The sequence below is a fragment of the Anser cygnoides genome, chromosome 15 (assembly GCF_040182565.1).
Source record: "Anser cygnoides isolate HZ-2024a breed goose chromosome 15, Taihu_goose_T2T_genome, whole genome shotgun sequence".
Classification (NCBI taxonomy): Eukaryota; Metazoa; Chordata; class Aves; order Anseriformes; family Anatidae; genus Anser; species Anser cygnoides.
Window position 1 is genome coordinate 13,666,422 of NC_089887.1, and position 22,364 is coordinate 13,688,785.

Here is a 22,364-nt window from a genome sequence, read left to right on the forward strand (position 1 = left end):
GCTGACTCTCCTCTCTCCCCTTCCCTTCCTCCGTACGGCAGTATTGATGGGAGCACCACCCCAATCCAGCCTGAGCATCCCCAGGTTTCGCTGGTGCCCTGAGCAGTGATGCTGAGCAAGTGGCTGCTGCAGGCAGCCTCCTGCTTTGTTCTCCCCAGGGTCCTTGCTCTGAGCTGTGTCCTCAGGCCACGAGCAACGTCGGCAGTACTTACCTGCAAGCACTGGGCTGTGGACCACCACTCTACCCTAATAAAAGTGTCCTCCCCTGCAAAGGTGATGCCACTGTTTTATTTCTCCTCTTGTTCAAGATGCATTTGTATTCCCCTCGCTGACTGCCTGCATGTTTTTGTTGTGTTCTTTCCTTGCAGGCCTGAAACAGCCACCCAGCCTGAGACCGACAGTACTTAGAGCAGTTGCTGGTAAGTGTCCTCACTCACTGCCTGTTTTATCAGCTAAAGGGGTCAGTGACACCCATCTGCTGCGATCGTTTGGTGTGGCTGTCCTGCCAATCCCCCGTGTCCCCACTGAGAAAGGCCATCTCCCCTCCCTACTCCCTCTGCTGCCTTTTGCCCACACGGCCCAACTCCAAGGGGTCGCCTGAGGCACACTGCAGGCCACGAGGGCTGGTCTGATATCCTGACCTCAGGCTGTGCTTCCTGTTACACCAGAAGTAAGGCTTGGGGTCCTGTTGCTTTCTCCTGGCCTGCATGTTACTGCCTCTATGCCTGGACTCCACAGAGCCCTTTGAACCCGCTGCTCGATTGCTTGAAATGGCTGCGGTTGCATTCACCTAGTGCACAGCAAACTCCCGCCCAGGGCCCAGCAAGGGGCTAAGAGATGGTGAAAGCTCCTGTTTGTCAAGGTGAACAGAAATCCAGAAATGTTCTTTGTCTCTATCGCCATTATTGCCATCTGCCTTGAAGTGAAACTAGCCCTGTGTTGGATGCTTGCTCCTGGAGGGCAATTTAGGTGCACACCAGTAGTGTCCAGTGCCAGTGCAGTTGCCACTGGGATCTCCCTGGCCTCCTGCTGCCACTCCACAAGGGTCAGGTTTTCTGTAAGACCCAAGTTATGTCTGTCAGACTTTTTAGTAGTTTCGGGTGCCTTGTGGCATCCCCAGTGGAACCAGATGCCTGTGTTTAAGTATCTAAATTGTGCCCTGGCTTCATCACATTTCCCACATAGGCTTGCAACTGACGTGTGCCTTATCTGCATGTGCTCTGGGTGTAGTACAAAAAAGGACTGCCCTCCCTCCACCATTGTAGGGATCCTGGCAGTCCGCTGCTTGTGGACAAAACTGGGAAAAGGAAGGGAAGGGAGAGGAGAAAGCGGAGTCCACAGTCTGGAAAAGAAGGTCCTCCTCTGGTGCAGTCAGCACCAGCGTGGCTGGGTTTGCCTTCCTACCAGGGAAGTGCCTGACAAGTGCCTGACAGCACTTCCTCCTGCTCCTCCTCCTCCTCCTCCCAGTCTCTGTGCACTTCCCACTCCTGCACTTTGTGTCTTTGGGAACCACCTTCAGCCCAGCTTCATTACCTTTCCTTCTGTTCCTCAACAGCTCCAGCTTCCATGGCGTGTGGTGGCAGCTTGCAGAACTTAGTGGCATCGCAGCCCTCCTGGAGGAGACCTGGAGTGAACCAAGGGGTTTGGTGGGGTGGGATGGGATTAGGGCATCTTTATAGGAGTACCTGGGGGAGGGGAGGAGGAACACTTAGCATTGCAGTTCTGCTGTGGGTAGGGCAAAAAGCTTTCCCTGTGCTGAGGTCAGGTCAGGTACATTTGTTGTTTCTTGAGAATAAACACCCCATCTTGTTTGTGCAGCTGCAGTCTTAACTTAATCAGAAATTCGCTGGCTGGAGACTGCTGCTCCACAGCAAGCCCTTCCTTGCTCCTCTCAGCAGCCACAGCTTTCCACACGGCTGGTGGGCCTGGTAAGCACCACTTGACACTGAGAGAAAAAGCCAATGCCTAAAAACAGGAGGCAGAATCTCAAGAAACACCAGATGATTTGGCCTGGCCAGTTTTCGAGCACACCACTAAAGTAAGTGCCTGCTTCAGGCACTTTGCAGAATGCAAAGCTATTCCACAACCTGAGAACTGCCGGCACTGACAGCTGCCTGGCGTGACCCTTCTGGCTGAGCAGATATGGGGTTTGCACTGCTGACACCAAGGGATGGCAGTGCTTCCTACCATCGGGGTGTCCAGACCAAAGCTGTTGCCTGCTGCTTTGGTTCAATATCTGTAAACTGGGAGAGACGGCAGAGAGCGTTGGGGCTGAGCACTGGAGCACTTCTTTGGAGCGTTTTCCCTTTCAAAGCCCCCTCCTGCTTGGCAGTGCTGGGAAGTCAGAGGAGCTGGATGTGAGCAGTGACACTGTGAGGCAGTGGCAGAAGCTCAGTGTGCAAAAAGGGTAAATATATCTGGTGGAAATGTTCTGGGTGCTGAGCCATCGTGTGTAACCTGCTATACCCCATCCACCGGCTTTTTCAGTCCTTTTTTTGGCAATGGAAAGATATTGTACTCAATATCAAGTATCAATATCAATATCAAAATACCCAAATATTGTACTCCTGGGCTGGCAGACAGGCACACGAAGGAACATTTGCTAACTGCTCCTTAGCCACAGTCCTTTCACTGTTACACGTACCGGTGAGAACACATGGGAAGCACAGTGCTGGTGAATTTGGTCTGCCAAGAAAAGGAAAACAAACAAACAAAGAACAATAACAACAAAAACCTCTCTGCAGATCTCTCAGTTTGTAAATTTGTGGTGTTCCAGCTAGCAATGAGGGAAGGAAGAAAGTTGAAGTAGATAAATAGTGAGGATTTCCTTGGGATTTCATCTGGAGTGGATGCAGGCGAGCAGCATACAGGTGCTGATAACAGCCTCCAAGCAGACAATAGCTGTCAGGGTCACCCTGCGTTTGGTGCTGTCCCTCCAGGCAGGGACACACCTGTTTGGTGCTGTCCCTCCCCTGGTGGCACACACAGCCCGCAGGGAATGGCTGCAGCTCCTGGAGCTCTGCCCCAGCTCCCCTGCAGTCTTCCCAGGCCTTGACATCTGACCCTGGGGTTGGGGAGCACCCCCTGGCTGGGCGCTATGAAATTCTGCCTGAGGACTTGGCATTGCCCCCCAGTGGGTGTGTACCCCCCTCACCCAAGCAGTAAATGTCTGACACCTCTCAGCCTGCAAGGGACAGGCCAGTCGCTCCACAAGTGCTTTGCTGGAAGCGGCGAGGTCTCTGGATTCGGGAGGGCAGTGCATGTTAGACTTGCTTGCAGCAGTAGCCTTAGAGGCAGCACGCGCTAGGCGAGAGGTATCGCAGTGGCCTGCAGCGTAGAGTAGCAATGAAAAGGAAAGGTCCTGTTACCTGCGGGGGGGAGCTCAGGCTGTGGCAGCAGAGCAGGCAGCTGGGCAGTGCTGCTCCCTGCACAGGCTCAGACCACAGCAGCTCCTCCACCTGCTCCACAGAGGGTGGTGGGCGTCCTGCGGAGACGTGGCCAGGCTCAGCTCCCCGTGGGCTGGGGCGCAGCCCAGGACCTCGCACCTCCCACGTTTGCGCAGGCGCAGCTGGAGCCTGGTGCACAGCGCAGCGGCAGCAGCCTGGGGGATCGGGTCCGGCTGCACTGTGCCGAGCTGGCATTGCTTCGGGGCTGCCTGGAGGTCTCCCAGGGCAGCCTCCAGCAACATGTGCGCGTCTGCATGCAGCAGAGTCAGCTCATTCCTCGTGCAGACCGCGAGTGATCAGAACAAAACCAATAAACACTGAGCTCCTAGCGCCTCCTGCCTGCTTTAATCAGGAACCTGAGCCTCGTTGCCCACCTCTTTGCTTCAGCTCCCCACGCCCTCTCACTGCTCCATGTGCCTGGTGGCATCTCGACCACTGCCACCTGGCCAGCACAAGTGGGCCCCCATGGCCACAACAACAGGGCCCCCATGGCCACAACTGACTGCCCAGACATGGTAGCCACAGCTGACCACCTGGACGTGATGCCCATGGCCACAGGGAGCCCCTGCACCCCTCGGTGCTGCGGTGCAGTGGTGAGTACCCACGACCAAGCACGGTGTCGCTATCACCACAGCCACCACCCTGGGTCTGGCCACGTCCCTGCCATCCTTGCCACCTCACAGCACGGCCCGTCTGCCAAGGTACAGACCAGCCATGCTCCAAAACCCTCCTGAAGCAGCTTCCTCTGCTGCGGCTGTTTTTGACACTAGAAAAATGTGCCCTTGTATGTCATCTGAACTGTCCGTGTTTTTCCTGCCTTTAATAGCTCCAACCAACAGAGCTTATTCAGAATATGGGTAGGAAATATGTTCTGACATCACAGCACGTTCTCCTAATGAGATGGGTAAAAGTTCTGCATGGCTGCAGACACTCAACCCATGGAGCTCTGCCTCAGCAAAGCTGCACAGTGCTGGACGCTGTGCTCTGTACGCTGGAGAGCAGAGACGTGGCCGTGCCCAGCCAGCAGATATGGACACCCCTGAAAGCAGTGAGAGCCCAAGCTTCCCTCCTCGTGCTATGGCCCAGGGCCAGCCAGAACTGCCGGCCCTCATCCTGGCAGAGTGGACACAAAGAGAATTTGGGCATCTGCAGCGGTGCCCGAGTGCATCAGCCACGACTGGGACACAAGCAGGAGGCACGGCCCAGGCCCTGCCCCTCGCCTGGGGCCCTGTGGCTCCCAGCTTCCCGGAGCAGCCAGCAGAAGACCAGTTCAGTCCCCAAATCACCCTTGTTCTGCTTCCCCGCAGCTGGGGGCTGTGGGGAGGGGCCTGGCAGGGAGGAAAGCACTTTCTGAGTGCTCAGACTGGGCAAAGCGAGCCCTGCGCCAAGCACTCGGCAGAGGCAGGGGGCACTTGGTGTGGGCTGGGACCCGCTGCACGCGAGGCCAGGATCCCGACTGGGATTGTGACATCCCTGTCCAGAAAGAGATGAGTCAGGGCCCCTCGGGTGAGGGTGTTTCCCCTCCCAAACAGCTCTCCACCATCCTTTGTGGTTCAGTGATTGCATAAACACAATGTCTCCAAACTCTGATAGTTAAACTGAACATAATGTGCCAGGGAGAATACAGGCTTACAGTACAAAAGTGGAGATGTCGGGCAGGTCGGGGACAGTTCTCCCAGCAGAGAGCTCAGCTTGGCTCCCCGTCAGTGTGTAACGTGCCCCAGCCACGTGCCAACCACTCCCAGACCTGAGCGGGGCCCACAGTGCAGGAGCTCAGTGCACAGCCACGTGATGTGGGACCCTGCTGCTGCAGCCCGGTCCCCACCCCGGCAGGGGGGCAGCCACACAGCCTGGACCAGCAGCGATGGGAAGAGTCTGGGCCTTGGGGCACAGCACCACGCCGCAGACCTCACCAAGTGCACATCACGCCAGTGAGGCTCTATCTCAGATCAACCACCCTCATTTAGCAGCTGTGCAAAGTGCTCAGCCCCAAGCCCCAGTAATTAGCAGCATGTGCTCCGAAGTTTGTTCGGCACTCAGATGGGAACTGCTCCAGCACCGCTTTGGGGACGCTGCCAGTCCGGCAGAATTGCAGGACACTCGCTCTGTGGCTCATCTGCTGGTGCGGGCACAGTGCTGGGGCTGCCCTGCGCCCCAAGGAGCCCTCAGGGCAGCACCCTGCCCCTTGTGGCTCAGCCTCTTCCCACAACTGCAGCTCCGCTGAGGACACAGGCGGAGGCGGCCCTTCTGGCAGAGCTTCCCCCTTGCTGGAGCCCTGGTTTCCAGTTACAAGAGGGAGGAAGACACCAGGCTGATGAGTCACAGAAGCCCACATTTGGCCCTGCAGCACGAGCAGCTGATTTCTCTGCTGGTTGCTGAGCAGTGAGCAGGACAGCCTGCTCCCCGCAGCCTGCCCGCCCCACCAAGCCCTGCACCCACAGCAGCAGGGCAGTACCCACAGGCCTCCCCCAGTGAGGAGAACCATGGAAGGGGCCTGGGCAGCCTCAGGAGCAGGTGTGGGGAAGCAGGCCCTCAAAGCTGGTGGGGAGGAGGAGTTAGGTCGGGCCTGCCCCTCGCCAGGGAGTTGGGTCCCAGCATCACATGGAGGTGAGGAGGCGGCATAATGCCCCCCCGGCCAGGAAGCAGCGTCAGTGGAGACACAGCACTGGGGTGCAGTGCGTTGTGGGGGCCACAAGGACCGGTCCCCCTGGGAAAGCTCTGCCTGTGCCACCAGAGCAGGCTGGGCAGGGCCACCCAGCACTGCCACCAAGCCCTCCGGGTGCCAGTTCCCATGCTGCGAGCGGTGTGAGGAGGGACACCAGTGCTCTGGCAGGGCTGGCTGGGGAGCTCATCCGGGTGGGGAGGCAGGTCCACAACGCCTGCACATCCATCCATCCGTCCATCCATCCATCCATCCAGAAGGAGGAGGGCCGGGAAGAGCCACGGAAGGAGCTTCTGGGACGCGTGAGCTTATTTGGGGGACGGAGCCTTGTGAGGGGCTGCCAGCGACCTGGGGCACGCGTGGCTGACGTTCCGGGTGGGCACAGCACGGCTCGGCTCGGCGGTGCCCGGCGGGGGCCGAGGCCGTGCCGGGGCCCGAGGCCCCCCCACCCCCGGCACCGCTCCCGCCCCGACCCGCCCCGGTGCGGTCCCGACGGGCGCGGCGGCGGCGGCGGGTCCCGGGGCAGCGAGCGGCGGTGAGTCCCCGTCCCCCGGTCCCCGGTCCCCGTCCCCCGGTCCCCGTCCCCATCCCCGTCCCCGGGGCGGCTGCGGGTCGGGGCTGAGCCGGAGCACGGAGCCGTGCCGGGAGGTGGCCGCTCCTGCCCCGCTGCTTGCCCGGCTCTGGGTTCCTCCGTTCCTGCTGTTTTCTCTCCTTTCTTGTGGCTTTCCTTGCATCTCACCCCCAGAGGGGAGCTCCCCTTTCTTTCTCTGTCCTGTAACTGAAATGGGGACAGAAACATGGAAATAGGGCACCGGCAAGGATGGGCTGCTGCAGAAGTCGGTAAAGTTTCTTTCGCTTCGGACCCAGCGCTGGGCAGGACCGAGAGGCTGTCGGAGGGGGACGTTAACAGTGAGTTTGGAGAAGATCCGTGCCTGGATGGGAAAAGAGTTATTTTTGGTACCAAGCACCTACCAGGAGAGAGGGCAGCTCTGGGGCTGGTCCCACGTCGTGGAGGCACAGGGCACAGAGCAGGGGAGGCTGAGGGGTGCCCAGCACAGCAAAAGGGGGAGGCATTCTGGGGCAGAGCAGCTTACCGTCACCTCTCCATCAGGGTCCTTTCTTTTCTGGCTCACATCAGCTTCATTCTTATCATTTTTCATTTTTATCGCGGTTTCCTCGCATTTATCCTGAGCGTGGCCCAGGTGCCAGCTTTCAGCACGCCGTTAGCACAGCCAGCCCTGGTGGTAGCGACAAGCCGGGCCAGGCTGGCCTGCTGGCTGCTGCTGTCAGTAGCCAAAGCCGTGCTGCTGTGCTACCACTGCAGCTGGCACTGGACTAAAAGGACTGCAGGCGTCCACCCACACAGCAGTCACCCCCTTGCCTCAGCCACGATGTGAAGGAGTTGGAGGGTTACGTGCACTCCTCACCCATCAGCCCCAAGGGCGTACGGCCCCGCAGCATGCGGAAGAAACCTCTGCATGTCCAGTCTTGGCTGGCCAGGGGCTGGACTAACAAGGGCTGCACAGAGTTTACCTGAACCCCTCAGGTGGTGGCACGAGGGTGTTCGTGGAAACCTCTGTAAGCGAGAGGACAAATTTTCCTTTTTTTTTTTTTTTTTTTTCCCACAAGCATCTTTATTTGTCATTTTCACACCGCTTATTCTTTAGACCTGGCTTCAGGAATGACTGAGTTGTGCGCTTTCTCACCGAGAAATCCATATGGGGAAATGGTGCTGCAGATCCCGTGGGGTGCGTTGCTGATGCGTGCGTGGTTCCCCCAGCCCCTTGGCTGCATCTGCCGGAGCTGCAGCAGGGCCGGATTGGTTTGGTGGTCAGTGGAGCTACTCTGCAGTGGACGTGACAAGATTCTGCCACGGTCATCTGTCCTCCACTGCATGGAGAAGATGGTTACTGCCATCTTTAGTGCTGCTTTGTGTTAATTCCCATGGAATAAATTAGACTCAGAGAAACAACTCTTAATACAGATACCACACAACGTTAAGTGTTCATGCAAATCTCAGAACTTTGAACACTGAAAATGGCTGGCTTTGTTCCATTGCAACCACTGTTAGGAATCTTGATAAACCTCCGAAGAAACGTGGGGAGGAAGAATTAGAGATGTCCGCACATACTGGGGCTTTAAGGCCATTAAATTGCACTGTTGTGTTTCTGTGTTTCCTAACTAGTTTTTTTGTTTTGTTTTGTTTGTTTGTTTTTTCTCTCCCCCTCCCTCTCCTCTTAAAGGAGCTGAGCTGGGAAAATCTTGTTCAAACCATACCTTTTCCAGTCTGATTTTTGCAAGACCGCTGCTGTGCTTTGCAAACCAGAGCTCCGTAGAGAAGTGCCTCTTCCAGCGCCTCTTCCAGCCAGCAGCCAGGTCGGAGGCCTTGTCTTCCTGTCCTACAGCAGCAGCCCAGCAGCAGCAGTTTCTTTCTGTGCTGTCAGGACAGGCCTTTGCTCCTCTAGATCGGAACTGAAACAGAAATCCCAGCTATCGTCATGGGAGATGTCTGTCTGGTTGGATTGATGGTGCTTGTGTACATCTGGTTTCCCAAGGTTGCTGCCCAGAACGTCATAAAAAACCCCAGGGACCAGAACACAGAGCATACCCTCTTGATTAACGAAGTCAATGCTGACACTCCAGGAGTGGACACTTCTGAGTTTGTGGAGCTCTATCACACCAGTGGCCGAACGGCCCGTTTGGATGGCTACTATCTGGTTTTCTACAATGGCAATGGAAACCGAGCTTACAAAGTTTTGAACCTTCAGGGCAAGGTTACTAATGGCCAAGGGTTCTTTCTCATCGGGTCCCCTTCTGTGAACCCGGCAATACTGATTCCTAAGAACACTATCCAGAACGGCCCCGATGCAATCGCTCTGTACTATGGGAAAGGGAACTACAAGGAAGGCATGAACGTCACAAGTAGTGGACTGGTAGATGCCTTGGTCCATAAGACTAGGAAGATGGACAGAGCTGACACTCTGGTCAGTGTATTGACTCCTGGCAGAGATGCTTTTCTGGAGGACTCCACCTTCAGGAGCATGGATGAGTCAATAGAAAGGTGCCGCGGGGCAGATTCTCAGTGGATCTTCCAGGTGGCCGTGCCTACCCCAGGCACAGACAACCACTGCATCCTGACTTCTCAGCTGAATGCGTCTGCTGTCCTGATCAGCGAGGTCCATGCTGCCTCTTCTTCCGAAGATTTTGAGTTCATAGAGCTTCAGGGTCCCCATTCCACCATGCTGAGAGACATCGTTCTGGTGCTGATTGATGGTCAGACCAAAGACATTTATTTCAGCATGGACGTTTATGGCAAAACCTCATCGGATGGGCTTCTTCTGCTTGGTCCAGCACAAAGCAAAGCCCCAGGTAAGCACTGCACTTTCATGGCTATCTCAGCACTGAGGGAGCCATCGGCCAAGTTTGGGGCTGGAGGATACTGTCTCTTTTTATTGTGGTTTGGCATTCTGATAGATGGGTGAAAACATGAGCTCAGCGCTCAGTGGCAGACAAAAGAGCTAATACTGCAGATTGAAAAAGAATTGCATAAAGCAAATAAAATATTAGAAATTATTAAGAGAAGAATTAAGAAGAGAAAAATGGAGGTCTTATGACACTATGTAAATTCATTATTAGCTTGCATCTTGTCTTGTGTGGTACAATGTCTTAATCTCATAAGGATGCGTTAGGATTGCAGAAATTCAGAGAAGGTCAAGGATGGTCAGTGCTCTGGAAATGTTTCCACAGAAGAAGCAGCTATGTATGCTAGCGCTCTTCAGCCCAGAAAAGGGAACGCTTAGGAGTGCCACGGCAGAGGTTTTAGAAACGGGAGCAGCCTGAAGAAGATGGGCAGGGGTTGATTGATTGCTCTCCCATGTGGTACAAGAACTAAAGGGCATCAGAAGAAGCTAGAAGGTTGTGGTTTCGGGACAAGTGGGTGGAGGCAATGTGCTTCACAACAGGCAGAGCTGCTCAGGCGAGGAACCTTGTGAAAGATGGAAGTTCCCAAGTGCTTAAGGGGAAACCAGGAAGGTTCACGAGAGAGTCAGTCCTATAGATTTGCTGAACACACACAGCTGCATCCATCTGAGAAGGTTTCTGAGGTAGAGTTAGACAACATTCAGGGGAAGTATCATGTGTGTTCGTCGTCATCTTCCCCAGATACCTGGGTATGGTTAGGGTCGGTGGGAAGTGAATTTCTGCTCTGACCCATCCTGGTGTCTGCAGGCACTGCCTGGGGACGTGCTGTGCTACACCAACACAGAAGGTGCCAGGAGGGACCTGGCTTGTGCCAGGGGACACCATCCTGCTGCTTGCCAGCCTGGCCATGCCACATCCCCTTCCCCACCCGTGGCTTGGGGCTGCTCCCAGCAGACATGGGCTCACCCAGAAAAGCAGGAGGGCTGTTCTCTCGGTGTGCCCTGACCCGTCTGGGCTGTGCTGCCCTTGCTGCTTCCTCCTAGAACTTCCAGGCCACCAGAGGAGGAGGAAACGTCTCATTATTTTGGGCACTTCAGAGGAAGATGTTGCCAGCTGGAGGCACTGACTCTGCAGCTGTCTTGTGCAATTCCCTGACTCATGATTCCTGAGTCAGGCTGTGTGTTCATCGCTCACAAACCCGGTTCCCATCTGTAATTCATGAAGTACCCAGAACTGTTGTTTTGCAGTCAGCAGACAGGATGCTCGACAAAGTCGAGCAAAGCTCAGACGATGGGGGAAGCTGAAGTGCTCTGCACTGAGGTTTATTGTCTCTGTGGCAGCTCTCCATCGCGTTTCGCACCAACGGGCTTAGCCCCAGATAATCCCGAACAGAAGAGCCCGTTCTCTGTGTGGGCTCTACTCTTCCCACCAGAAAAGCTGCTTTGCTTCTCCCTGGGGGCTGCCAGCAGCTGGTAGGCTTGGGGGGCTCCAAGGGATGCAAGGGCACAGCCAGCTGTGGGCTGAGCAGGACATTTCTAGACAGGGGCATGGGGGAGTGACCGCTCGTCCTTGCCTCTCTGCCCTGAGCTCTCAGTGCAAGGGGAAGCATGGAAATGGAAATGTCAGCAGTGTTGACAAGGAGAGCAGAAATGCTGCTGCTTACTGTGCTCAGCAACTCCCGCTGTGTGCTAGGGAAATAGCTGGGGAAATAGGGAACAGTACGTACAAGGAAGGAAATTGGGAAACTCCTCCAAATTTCAGCTTTAATGCTGTCTGCTGGTATCCTGGACCCTTGCTGAATAAGTTTGTGTATATATATGTGAGTGTGTGTTTGTAAAAACAAAACAAGGACAATTAGTGAAACACTACATTTTTTTAAATATTTTTGTGTACTATCAGAGTACTTGCTACCTTAGTGCTTAGTTCATCTTGCAGATGTCTTTTGGAATTAAAAAACAACTTTACCGTAAACAACGTCACATCTGTACTTGTTTTCCCATTCCCCTTCTTATGCATGGACCAGCTTTTCTGTTCTGCGCCAGAGCAGCAGAATGGGTGCTGCTCACATTTCCTACTCCAGACCACGAATCTGGCCACCAACGGGGAAATTCAGGCTGTAAGGACGTGGGAAATGTTAGCAGGCAGAAAGAGGAGGCTGTGGGTGCCCAACCTGCACTGACCAGCCCACCCCAGACATTTACTGAGTTACTGCAGCTGAAGTGATGCTGTTTTCCTGCTTCAGAGGAATTGCTCGTGTGTGGCTCATGGAGCATCCCTCACGTCTGCTTTATGGGGTGTCGCTCACTTACGGCTTACCTGGCGTCATTGTTCCTTTCCTCGGTGGTGTGCAGTGGACTTGCCGTTCCCGGAGAACTCTACTCGCCCTGTGCTCAGGGATGGCCCCAACGCCATTGCCCTCTACAGAGGTAACATCAGCAGCTTTGCCCTGGGGAAGGTGCTGCCGACGGCTGGCCTGCTGGATGCCTTCGTGTACACGAACACCGAGGGGGTGAGCCCCGAGCTGCTGGAGACCCTGACGCTGGGCAGACCTGCCCTAGAGAGCACACGGTGAGATGGGTGGGGAGGAGGGTTTGCTGCTGCAGTGGTCCTTCCTGCTAGGGTCCGCCTTGCCCCGTGTCCCCAGCCCTCCGGAGAGCTGCGAGGAGATCGAGGCTGCCGTGGGGAGGTCGGGGGTGACGGGCGCGTACGTCCCCAGGTGGGTCTTGACTTCTCTGAGACAAAGTGGCTCACTGCAAGCAGAGCCCTTGTGCAGTGAGTGCTGGTGGCATCTCGGGTCTCATCCCGTCCCGCCTGGGGCAGCAGGTTCCAGGCATCCCCACCCAGGCCCTGGTCAGGGCAGGGCTGGAAGATGAGTGCCACCTCCAGACCGGTCCTGTCCTCCTGCCAAGTCCAGTCCAGTCAAAGTGGGGAGGCATCTCCCTCTCAGCAGACCTGGCACTGCAGAATAAAGTATCTGGGGAGAAATCTTATGACCAAATCAATACTGTTTATTATTTTATTTTTTATTAATTTATTATTTATAAAACACTACTGGCGAATATCATAGATTTTTCAATACCACTTTCAAAAAGAAAAGGTTTTCCTTAGATTTAGCATGGAATTTCAGGTCAAAATGAGGATGAGGGAGGGACTTTGGTATCTCTGGTAGTGATGATGCTCACCTGACACAGGTGGAAATCCCTGCTCTGCTTCACCCAGACCAAGGCTGGAAGCTGGGTTACTCTTCATTTTAGTTGAGCCACTTTATTTTTTTCTGGTTTTTGAAGAGCATAGATTTTTCCCCAGTGAAGGTTAAAGGGAACATTAGTAACCTCAGACTTTTGCGAGACACGAGGACTGTTTCCTTTATATTTGAGGCATATTCTGCTAACTAGAGAAAGAGAGGACAGTGGGTGAAGGGCAGTGAAGCAGGTTGAGGAGCAGAGGCAGTGAGGTGCCGCTCACGTGAAGTTGCGTGTGTAGGACCAAGCAGTAAGTAAAAATGATTTGGGCAAGCTCTCATCTGTGATTTTGCTCTTGGGCTCTTTTTTTGGATAAGGAGGTACTGATGAGGATGGGATGTCTCTCCAGACCCTGTGAAGGGAGAATACTTTAAGTGCCTGGTTTCACCCTATGGTGCAGGCAGATGTGAGTGGAGGGTGAAAAGCACTCAGGTCTCTGGCTGGCAGGTTGTGTTTTCTCTCACGTACATGTCTGTTTCTTTCAGGCACCAGCTGGGAAATGTGTCCATGAGCCGGTGCAACTGCTGCTCTGTGACCCGGGACTCCTTGTCCTATGTCCTCAGCAGGCCTACTCCTGGCAAGTTCAATGATTGCCCCAGCAAACGCTTCAGCCAGACGGTCTCCTTCTGCCTTCTTGTAGCAGGTGGGTATTAGACGCCTCTTCTCCTCTAGGTGGAACTCCTAAGGACAAGAGCATGTGCTCAAAGCCAGAGCTGTCAGGACATCCCCCTAGGGTTATGCTGGGGTACATGCAGATACACCAAAGGAAATACAGCCAGGGCATCTGACTTTTCTCAGCAGTATTGTTCTTCGTGGCCACATAGTCTGGGCTGAACTTCCCCAGTCTTCATTCTTGTACCCAACTGCTCTGGGTGCAGTGGAGCCATTTGGGCCCGTGGAGTGATGAGCAGGAGCTGAGTTGCACCATCCCAGAATGAGCTGGAACTATGAATGAGGTTGGAGTGGCTAGGTAACAGTAGGCTTTTTGTTTCCTAGATTGCCAGGAGTGGCTCTCAAAGTCAGAAGAAATCCTGATGACTCTCGTCCAGGCCTTTGACCGATCCTGCAGCTGTGGAGTTTCTCCTGCCTACTTCAAAGGTGAGGTGGTCAGGAGTGGGGCAGCCCAGGGACTGCCAGGGGCTAATGCCCATCCACTCCTGATTTTCAGCCCTCGGTTCCCTACTGAATCGCATCCTCCTGGCTTGGATCCCAGCTAATCTGGGTGCTGGACTTGGTGCTGATCATGAAAGCATTGCGTGTTAGACTTAGCATGGTGCTGTTCTGCAGTGTGCTCCCATCTGCAGCTCTGCCAGCCAGCGCACATCAGTGCTCATTTGCAGACCACCAGTTATTTTGTCCTTGAGCATTTGCTGTCAGACAGATGTGGCAACAGGGCTGATGTCTCAACTGAGTTTGTTGCCTAGCTGGCTTTGTGATCCATATGAATTAAACCAAGTTTTGGCAGAAATGCAAGTGGACTTACTGGTCTGTGTTGTTTTTCTGATGTCCCTGCTAGATTAGTATGCAAGTGTGATGAGCACATGCAGATACATGCAGAGAAGAGCCATGACTTTATAGCATGCATTGTCAGAGATAATATGTTCAGCTCAAGATGTTTAGATGCCCCAAAGTGATTGTTCCGTTTGCTGTTGGGGCTGCAAGGCTTCTGAAAGGGTGAAGATGTACCTGGGTGGGCTGCGTGACCTGGTCCCAGGCATGGGCAGACGATCTGCAGGGCTCACAGCATTGCACTGACAGCACAAGCTGCACAACCAAACCCTTCCCCTGCGGCAGTCTGACCAGGAGGGAGACAGGAGTTGGTGAGCTCTGTGTCCCTTCCAGGAGAAAGTGCGTCTTCGGAGGGGTGATGGCACTGAGGCAGTTCTCTGCTTGCCTCTGCAGATTCAGAGGTGGCCTGCCAGGACCTGGGGCTTGTGTTCACCACCCTGCTCACTGCAAAGTCAGAAGACCAGCTGAGCAGCCTGCTGCTAGCCTTCAACACCTTCCTGGAGAGCCCCAGGGTTGTGAGTTTTGACAGAAGGAATATCACAGCAGGAAGCTCCTGCTTCAAGGATATTAACGTGCCAGACTTACCTCCAGGTACCAGTCATCATTCATGTATGTTGAGGGACACCGTGTTTGAGGGTGGGCGTGTGGATGTAGCTCCCCAGAGCAGGGAGGTGTGCCTCCCTGCATTTCCCTATCTGACAAAGATCCCCTCCAATTCTATCTCATCCAGCTACTACGTGTTGCTCATTGTCATATTAAGTGACATGGACGAGGGTATCGAGTGCACCCTCAGCAAGTTTGCAGATGACACCAAGCTGAGTGGTGCAGCTGATACACCAGAAGGAAGGGATGGCATCCAAAGGGACCTGGACAGGCTGGAGAAGTGGGCCCATGTGAACCACATTAGGTTCAACAAGTCCAAGTGCAAGGTGCTGCACCTGGGTGGGGGCCATCCCAGACGTGAGTGCAGACTGGGAGAAGAACTCACTGAGAGCAGCCCTGTGGAGAGAGACTTAGGGATTCTGGTGGACGGAAACCTCAACATGAGCCAGCAGTGCGTGCTTGCAGCCCAGAAGGAGAACTGCATCCTGGGCTGCATCAACAGAGGGGTGGGCAGCAGGTCGAGGGAGGTGACTGTGCCCCTCTGTTCTGCCCTTGTGAGGCCCCACTTGGGGTCCTGCATCCAGGTCTGGGGCCCCCAGCACAAGAAGGATGTGGGGCTGTTAGAGTGAGTCCAGAAGAGGGCTACAAAGATGATCAGAGGGCTGGAGCACCTCTCCTATGGAGAAAGGCTGAGAGAGCTGGGCATGTTCAGCCTGGAGAAGAGAAGGCTCTGGGTAGACCTCACTGCAGCCTTTCAGTACTTAAAGGGGGCTTATATAAAGGATGGAGAAGGATTCTTTAACTGGGTAGATAATGATAGGACAAGGGGGAATGCTCTTAAAAGTAACAGAGGACAGATTTAGACTAAACATTAGGAGGAAGTTCTCCACTGTAAGGGTGGTGAGGCACTGAACAGCTTGCCAAGAGAAGCTGTGGGTGCCCCATCCCTGGAGGTGTTTGAGGCCAGGCTGGATGGGGCCATGGCCAACCTGATCTAGAGGGTGGCATCCCTGCCCGTGGCAGGGGGTTGGAGTTAGGTGATCTTTAAGGTCCCTTCCAACCCCAACCCAATATGATTCTATGATTTGGAATAAAAGCAAACTGTTGTTGGAGTTATTAGGCAGAGTATTGCCAGGACATTTGTAAGGGGTCTGGAGCACATAAATTAAAAAAAATAATAATAATAAAAAAGGGGGGTTTATGGTCAAAACGATATTCAGCTCCTTTATTTTACTGATGTCCGTATGCAGACAAGCTGAGAGGAGCCACAGGGGAGTTTCTTTACTCTCCTGTTGTTTCCTCTGGGTGCAGGGACACCACTACAAGCTGGGACTGCGTGTGAGAGGCAGCTCCCATCGCCAGCAGGGCACCAGGCTCACGGAAGGCATGGCACAGCCTGGCTCCCTGTGGGTGCTGCAGAGGCCCATGGGGATCTCTGCGCATTGTTGCAAGAGGAGGAATGTGTGTGTTGGGATGCTGGGCCGGCATCCCCAGTCTTCTGCTGAATTTGGTCACACCCCAGCAAAATAGAGTGCAAAGCTGTTCTTTGCCCAGGGTGCTGTGCTTAGGCCCACGTTCATGACATTTCTGCTTTCCAAGGTGTCCCATCACAGGTTCCAGAGGGGACTCAAGAGCCCTCTAGACAAGTGGGTGAGCTGCTCATCAACGAGGTGAACCCAGACAACCCAGGGGGAGGAGAGGACGCAGAGTACATAGAGCTCTTCTACACTGGACGGACACACTTTGACCTCCAGAGATACTGGTTGGTCCTCTACAATGGCAAAACCAGCCGGGCCTACCGGGTGTTGGACCTATCCGGACACCACACGGACGAGCTGGGTTACTTCCTGGTGGGAAGCAGCACCATGCGCCCAGCACCCATGGTCAGGCTGCCCCCCAACACCATACAGAACGGGGCCGACGCCGTGGCTCTTTACTACAGCAACAGCACCCTCTACACGGTGAACATGGCTGTGACCGCTGAGGGGCTGGTGGATGCTGTGGTGTACACATCCCGAGCGGATGAGAAGGCAGTGAAGCTGCTCCAAGTGCTGGTACCGGGACAGAGCATCCTTTACGAAAACGATTCTCACAGCACTGAGGATGAGTCTCTGAGCCGCTGCCACAGTCTGAGTGCAAGACTCCAGAGCAGCTTCCAGGTGGGTTGGTGGCAGATGTCTGTACTCCAGCTATAGCCACTGGAAAAGAGATAGTTGTGTTTCGGTATGGCCTTGATTCGGGAAAGCGAGGCGTTCTGGTGACACGGTAGCACAGCACTTCACATCCCTGAAACTCAGCTTCCCGTGGGCCAGCGTGTGAAGGACCTGCCTCGACCACTGCTGTGATTGATTTGCATTAGTTTGTCCTGACTGTTCTTCCTGTTTCTAAGCGTCTAGCTTCAGATAGTTCCCCTGAGGGAACGCTGGCAGAGTATGTACACTTCTGTACAAAGCTGGGTACGGGCAGGCTTTGATGTTCCCCTGCTGATGTCCTCTGGGGTCAGGCCGGCACAGTATGCTTGGGTCAAAAAACAAGGCAATGAAAGAAGCAGAAGAGGTCTGCTGGCAGCAGGGAGGTGCTGAGTGGGCTCTATGGTCATGTTCAAAGGGATGTTTGCAGTGCGAGCGGACCCCACGTGGTGCTGGCAGGGATGGGACCCCTGGCGCAGCTGGGGGGAGGCAGAACCACCGTGTCCCTGTCAGGCCTTACCATGCCCCTGTGGGGGATATGTACAGGCAGTAGGGATGTGAGCAGTGGGATCAGCGGCCATGGCAGCAGCTTTGTGTCTCCCCATAGGTGACGGCAGTGACACCGCTCGGAGAAAACTCCTGCGGCGGCCCCCACGTGCCATCGCTGCCTGCTGTCCGCATCAGCGAGCTGGGGCTGGCAGGTGGCGGGGCCAGCGGCTTTGTGGAGCTGCAGGGGCTGCCGGGGACCAGCCTAGATGGCCTCAGCCTGGTCATCTTCACCAGCCAGGAGGGTGCCGCTCATGGCAGCGTCCCGCTGGGTGGCAACCTCGGCGCCTCAGGCCTGCTGCTGCTGGGCGGCAGGAACGGTGAGACGGGGGGGTGTGGGGAATCTCCGCTCATCCTCTGATGGTCTGTTACTTCTGTCTTTTCTCCCTCGGCCATTCTATTATGTGTTTTCCAGTGTTTGTTCCTCCACTGGGGCTATGCCAAGCGGGGAAGGTGGGACGACTGGGTGCTGGGACTGGGGGCCTTGGGGGAAGCAGGGCCGCTGGGGCTGGTTGAGCCCACACCCTCTGCTGCTGCTATCTCCCCCTGGCCCTGCCACAGCATTGCCTTGGCACATCTGTCTGTCTTGTTTTTTGTTGTTGGTGGCGGCTTTGTTTGTTTGTTTTTGTCTGTGTGTGTTTTGTTCACCTTAAACTCTGGCTGGCCTGCATGCAGAGAGCTCTACGTCTCAGAGGAACCTTGGGCTTTTCAGAAATAGGCCTTCACAGCAAGCAGTCCCTTCTGTGCAGCTGTGCTTTGCCCCGCTCACCATCACTATTTTGTCTCACGTTTCTACCCTTGGAGCTCTCTGCTGAAATGCACTCCTTTTCACCAGCTTCCCCTGTCAGGCTCAAGGCTCTGCCTAAACCTGTCTAGATGTTCACCCTGTGTATTCTCCTGGCATTTCCAGATGGAACAAAACTGATGTTTGAGGACATTGCTGCTAGCGAAGGCTCCAGCGCTATTGCTCTGTACAGCACCAGCGTGATTCCTAGTGGCATGAAGGCAACGTCAGAGAACCTGGTGGATGCCCTGGTGTATACATGTGGGCCAAGCATGGTGGGAGGACACTTGGATGTCCTCGGCCCATTGTACACTGTGCCCTGCAAGGATGACAGGTGAGGCCACTTCTCTGGAAAACGTCTCCGGGTTCTTGGTGCCCAGAGCCTCAGTTAGCATATCACTGAGCTTGCTGCCTTGTCCTGTGTGACTGGGTGTATTCACCAGCCTTGTGAGGGAAAACGGAGAGGTGGGGAGCACATCACAATGGAAAATGCTTCCTCTGCTTTGGTGTGGGGAACTGAACTTTGTTATTGCACTGCTCGCGTAACTTGCTTCTCCCAGGGGATGTAAATGGCATTGCATGAAGGAGTGCAGCCTTTACAAATAGCAACTGCATACACTTCTTTGCCAAACTTTTCCTTCTATTTATTTATTTATTTTTAAATCCCAGTGAGCAGAACAAAACAAAACCTGGCATCCCTTTCACTCCAACATGGCCTTTGCTTAACAACAAATGGGATTGAGCCTTTCTCTTGGTGGGAGTGCTAGCAGAGTTTCTCCTGTCCACGAGGTCACCTCTTTTAGTTAAATCTGTCATCCTCATGTCCTCTGCCTCGCTGTCCCACCTGATTGACAGAGGCTCTAAGTTTGCAGCCTGCCCCTGTGAGCACACATGCACAGAGCCACAACCGTATGGGTCCTATTTTCCCAGGAAATAGAGATCTCCGGCTTCTGGTTAGCTTAAGCATGCACTGAAATACCTTCACCAGAAACCAGTCACATCAAATGGGTTTGCTGTGGCCAAGCTCAGGTCTGATGGGGTCAGCTGGACCTGTCTCTGTGACAGCCCTGCAAAGGCTGATGTCACCTCCAGCAAACTGTTCGTCATCCCCAGCAGTGTCGGGCATGGGGGCATGGGGTGGGATTTGTGGATGAAGCCTTGAAGAGAGGTGTGAGAGGCACTGCTGAGCTCAGATTACTTTTCTGGGGCACAGGCCCGTGTCCCTGAGTCGCTGCCCCTCCGGTGATGCCAGCGCAGAGCTACAATTTGCCATCTCAGAGCCTACCCCTGGTGTGCAGAACAGCTGTCCACAGGATGCCTTTGCCGTGGGTCTGGACTTGTGCTTCCTGACACCCAGTAAGCAGGGCTGCATGCACCCCCGCCCCCCGTACCCCTCAGGGCGTCCCCCGCACCCCCATACCCCCCAGGGTGGGGACCCTGCTTCCTTCCCTGGTGTGTTGATGCGATGGAAAGCACACCACTATCCCAAGCAGGCAGCCTTGCTTGCAGTTCCGGTGTGCGGAGCGCCATTGGGAGGCAATCAGCAGGCCTGAGCTGCATCCAGGCAATTGCTTCTCCACTTCTCCTCGTCCCTTAGACTGCTCTGCCTGGACCGTGCACCACAGAAGGACACTTGAAAGCTTTAGAAGGGTCTTGATGATCTCCCTGGAGGAGGAGTGCTCCTGTGGTGTCTCTGAGCTCTACCTGCAAGGTCAGTGCCCTGCTCCATTTGCCTGGTTTGCAGTGCCCCCCCTTGCCCACACTGCTGGCGCCAGGCAGGGAGAGTTGTGTCCCTGCCCCGCTGGAGGGGCCAGGAGGTCTCATCGCCGGGGGGCAGTCCCTTCTGCAGCAGAAGGGCTCCCCCCTGTTCAAGGTGTGCTGGTGCTTCTCCACAGGGCTGAACCTGACGTGTGTGAACTCCGTGGTGAAGGTCTCGGGCCGGGTGCGTGCTCGGCTGCCGATGCAGCAGCAGTCCATTGAGAGCTGGCGCCGGGGCCTCCTGGCCAGCCCCCACCCCTTCTCCGTGGATGGAAGAGTGCTGAAAACCAGCCCTGAGTGCATCGCCCCCAGAAGCACACCAGTGTCATCACAAAGCAGTTGTGAGTTGGGAGCAGAGCTGTGCACGGGGACCTCCACCCAGCGCCACCAGCGGGGCTGAGGCTGGGCTCAGACATCTGGTGCTACTGCTTACACAGAGCTGTCTTGTGAAACTGAGGGGTTGTTAGAAGAAACGTAACGATGGCTGGCTTCCCCTGGTGCAAGGGGCAATGGGGTAGTCACCCCCATGTCCATGTCCCTGGAAGTTCAGCTGCCACGTCCCCTGGCAAGGCTGGGGCAGCCCTGTGCTGCTGGGCGCAGAGCAGAAGTCCTAAAGCCAGCTGCTCAAAGCTGGCCAAGGCTGGAGCAGGAGCACTGCGGAGTGTTTGCAGGGAGGTGAGGGGGGACGTGGGGGGGCTGGAGCCGGCTGGGCAGGGTCCTGACTGCAATGCCCCATCTACCTTCACACCCTCAGCCTTTCCGCGCAGCTGGGAGATCGCCCTGTTGGTCGTGGGAGCTCTGCTGCTCGTGCTCTTGCTGGTTGGCCTGGCGTTGCACCTCATCAAAAGGTAAGAAATGGTCATTAAGGTTAAGGAAATAATTGATAAAGCCGTGGGTGGCACCAGGTGTGTCACTGAGCACAGCATGAAGCCTATCGGCCTCGCTTACAATATGTTGTGGGGGAGAGCAAATTGCTGAAGGCTTGTGTACAAGGGGCAGCGAGGCAAAGAGCTGCTCCTTTGAGCAGACCGGGAAGTTACGGGTGGTTTAGGATAACCTGGAGAGGAAACAGCTTCCATAGTATAGCACAGCACCATTTTAAACAATTACTTGGTGGCCCTGGTGTTATTAGCAGGTAAACAGCTGCTTAACACTTGAGTGGTCAAAACCAGTGTTAGTGAGTGTGTTATTTAGCCAGCTTAGGCGATTTATTGTGGTGAATATTCTGTGATCTTCTTTTATTGTTGGCTAGGATGCTGCTGTGCAGGTGTCGGAAGTTTGGAAAGTTCTTAAAACACATTTGGAGAATAGAAAAAACTCTGTATTTTATAAAGGAATGTAAAAAATACTTTAAGTCAGGCTTAAGGAATCTCTCAGAAAACAGTGTGGTTTAAAGTTGACCTACATGTGCCAGATGTTGGTAGGTGTTCTGCCCTGTTTTTCCCCAAAATGCTAGAAGACACTTTAGTAAACTCTGTGCCTGCTGAAAGCTGGTCATCCAGCCTTTTTATTTTAAGTGCAAAGCTGAGACGCAGCTTTAGTATCACTGGGTGAGATCCTGGCACCCAGACACAGGAGGGGAGATGGGATTGTCATTCACTGCCTTCTGCAAAAGAGCAGAGCAACTCATTTTGCCTTTTACTTTGTCCATTGCTTTTCAGACGTCCCCCAAATTACACCAACATTGAAATGAACGACTGCAGGGAGATGGCAGCAGACTTCTAATGCTCCCAGGCACGGCTGCAGTGGCAGAACCACCTCCACCACCAGGGCCGGACTTGTGCACGCAGGCGGCAGAGCGGCTGTTCTGCTTCCTCCTCCTCCACGGTTGCTGCAAGGAGCTGTGTATGTATACATGGGTGTGTGTACACAGACACACGCCTTTATGTACATGTGTCTATATAGAGGGTTCGGAGAAACAGGCTGGTGAACAACTTCTAGGCGAACTTTGTGCTGACTGTGGTGTAACCAGAAAGAAAGACGTCTCCTTGGCTGACACACACCCCTGCTGCAGCCAAAGTCCTGCAGCCTCCCTTGAAGCCCTGTTGCCCAGGCAAGGGAGTTCTCAGCATTGTGCCTCTGAAACCTCTCTGCTCCCGCAGCTCTGTACTGCCAGCAGCCCGCCATAGGAGAGCCCTTGCTGCTGGGGACCAAAGCCAAGAGTTCATCCTTCTCACTCACAGAAAAAAGGGTCAGAGGAGAGGG

General features: G+C 54.7%; 2 protein-coding genes across 5 annotated transcripts in view; both read left to right on the plus strand.

Moving 5' to 3' along the window:
* The window catches only part of C15H8orf33 (chromosome 15 C8orf33 homolog), a 31,642-nt gene extending 27,865 nt beyond the window's left edge, over positions 1-3,777 (plus strand). The window contains exons 8-9 of the mRNA XM_066977408.1: positions 369-419; positions 1,556-3,777. The gene's annotated coding sequence lies outside the window, so the exon portion shown is untranslated. The remainder of the gene's footprint in view (positions 1-368; positions 420-1,555) is intronic.
* A 1,135-nt stretch (positions 3,778-4,912) lies between these two features.
* Positions 4,913-22,097, plus strand: LOC106046335 (uncharacterized). Of its 4 annotated transcripts, XM_048065934.2 has the most exons (15): positions 6,656-7,017; positions 7,776-7,856; positions 8,352-9,477; positions 11,880-12,096; positions 13,256-13,413; positions 13,767-13,868; positions 14,673-14,870; positions 16,482-17,041; positions 17,679-17,937; positions 18,528-18,735; positions 19,615-19,757; positions 19,999-20,112; positions 20,297-20,500; positions 20,914-21,007; positions 21,821-22,097. In XM_048065934.2, the coding sequence occupies exons 3-15, from the start codon at positions 8,607-8,609 to the stop codon at positions 21,882-21,884; spliced, it is 3,192 nt and encodes a 1,063-aa protein (XP_047921891.2). In that variant the 5' UTR covers positions 6,656-7,017; positions 7,776-7,856; positions 8,352-8,606; the 3' UTR covers positions 21,885-22,097. The 4 variants fall into 4 exon arrangements, with proteins under 4 accessions (XP_066833493.1, XP_013052755.3, XP_047921891.2 ...); XM_066977392.1 differs by lacking the exons at positions 6,656-7,017; positions 7,776-7,856 and adding an exon at positions 4,913-6,643; XM_013197301.3 differs by lacking the exons at positions 6,656-7,017; positions 7,776-7,856 and adding an exon at positions 4,913-6,410.
* The last annotated feature ends 267 nt before the right edge of the window (positions 22,098-22,364 follow it).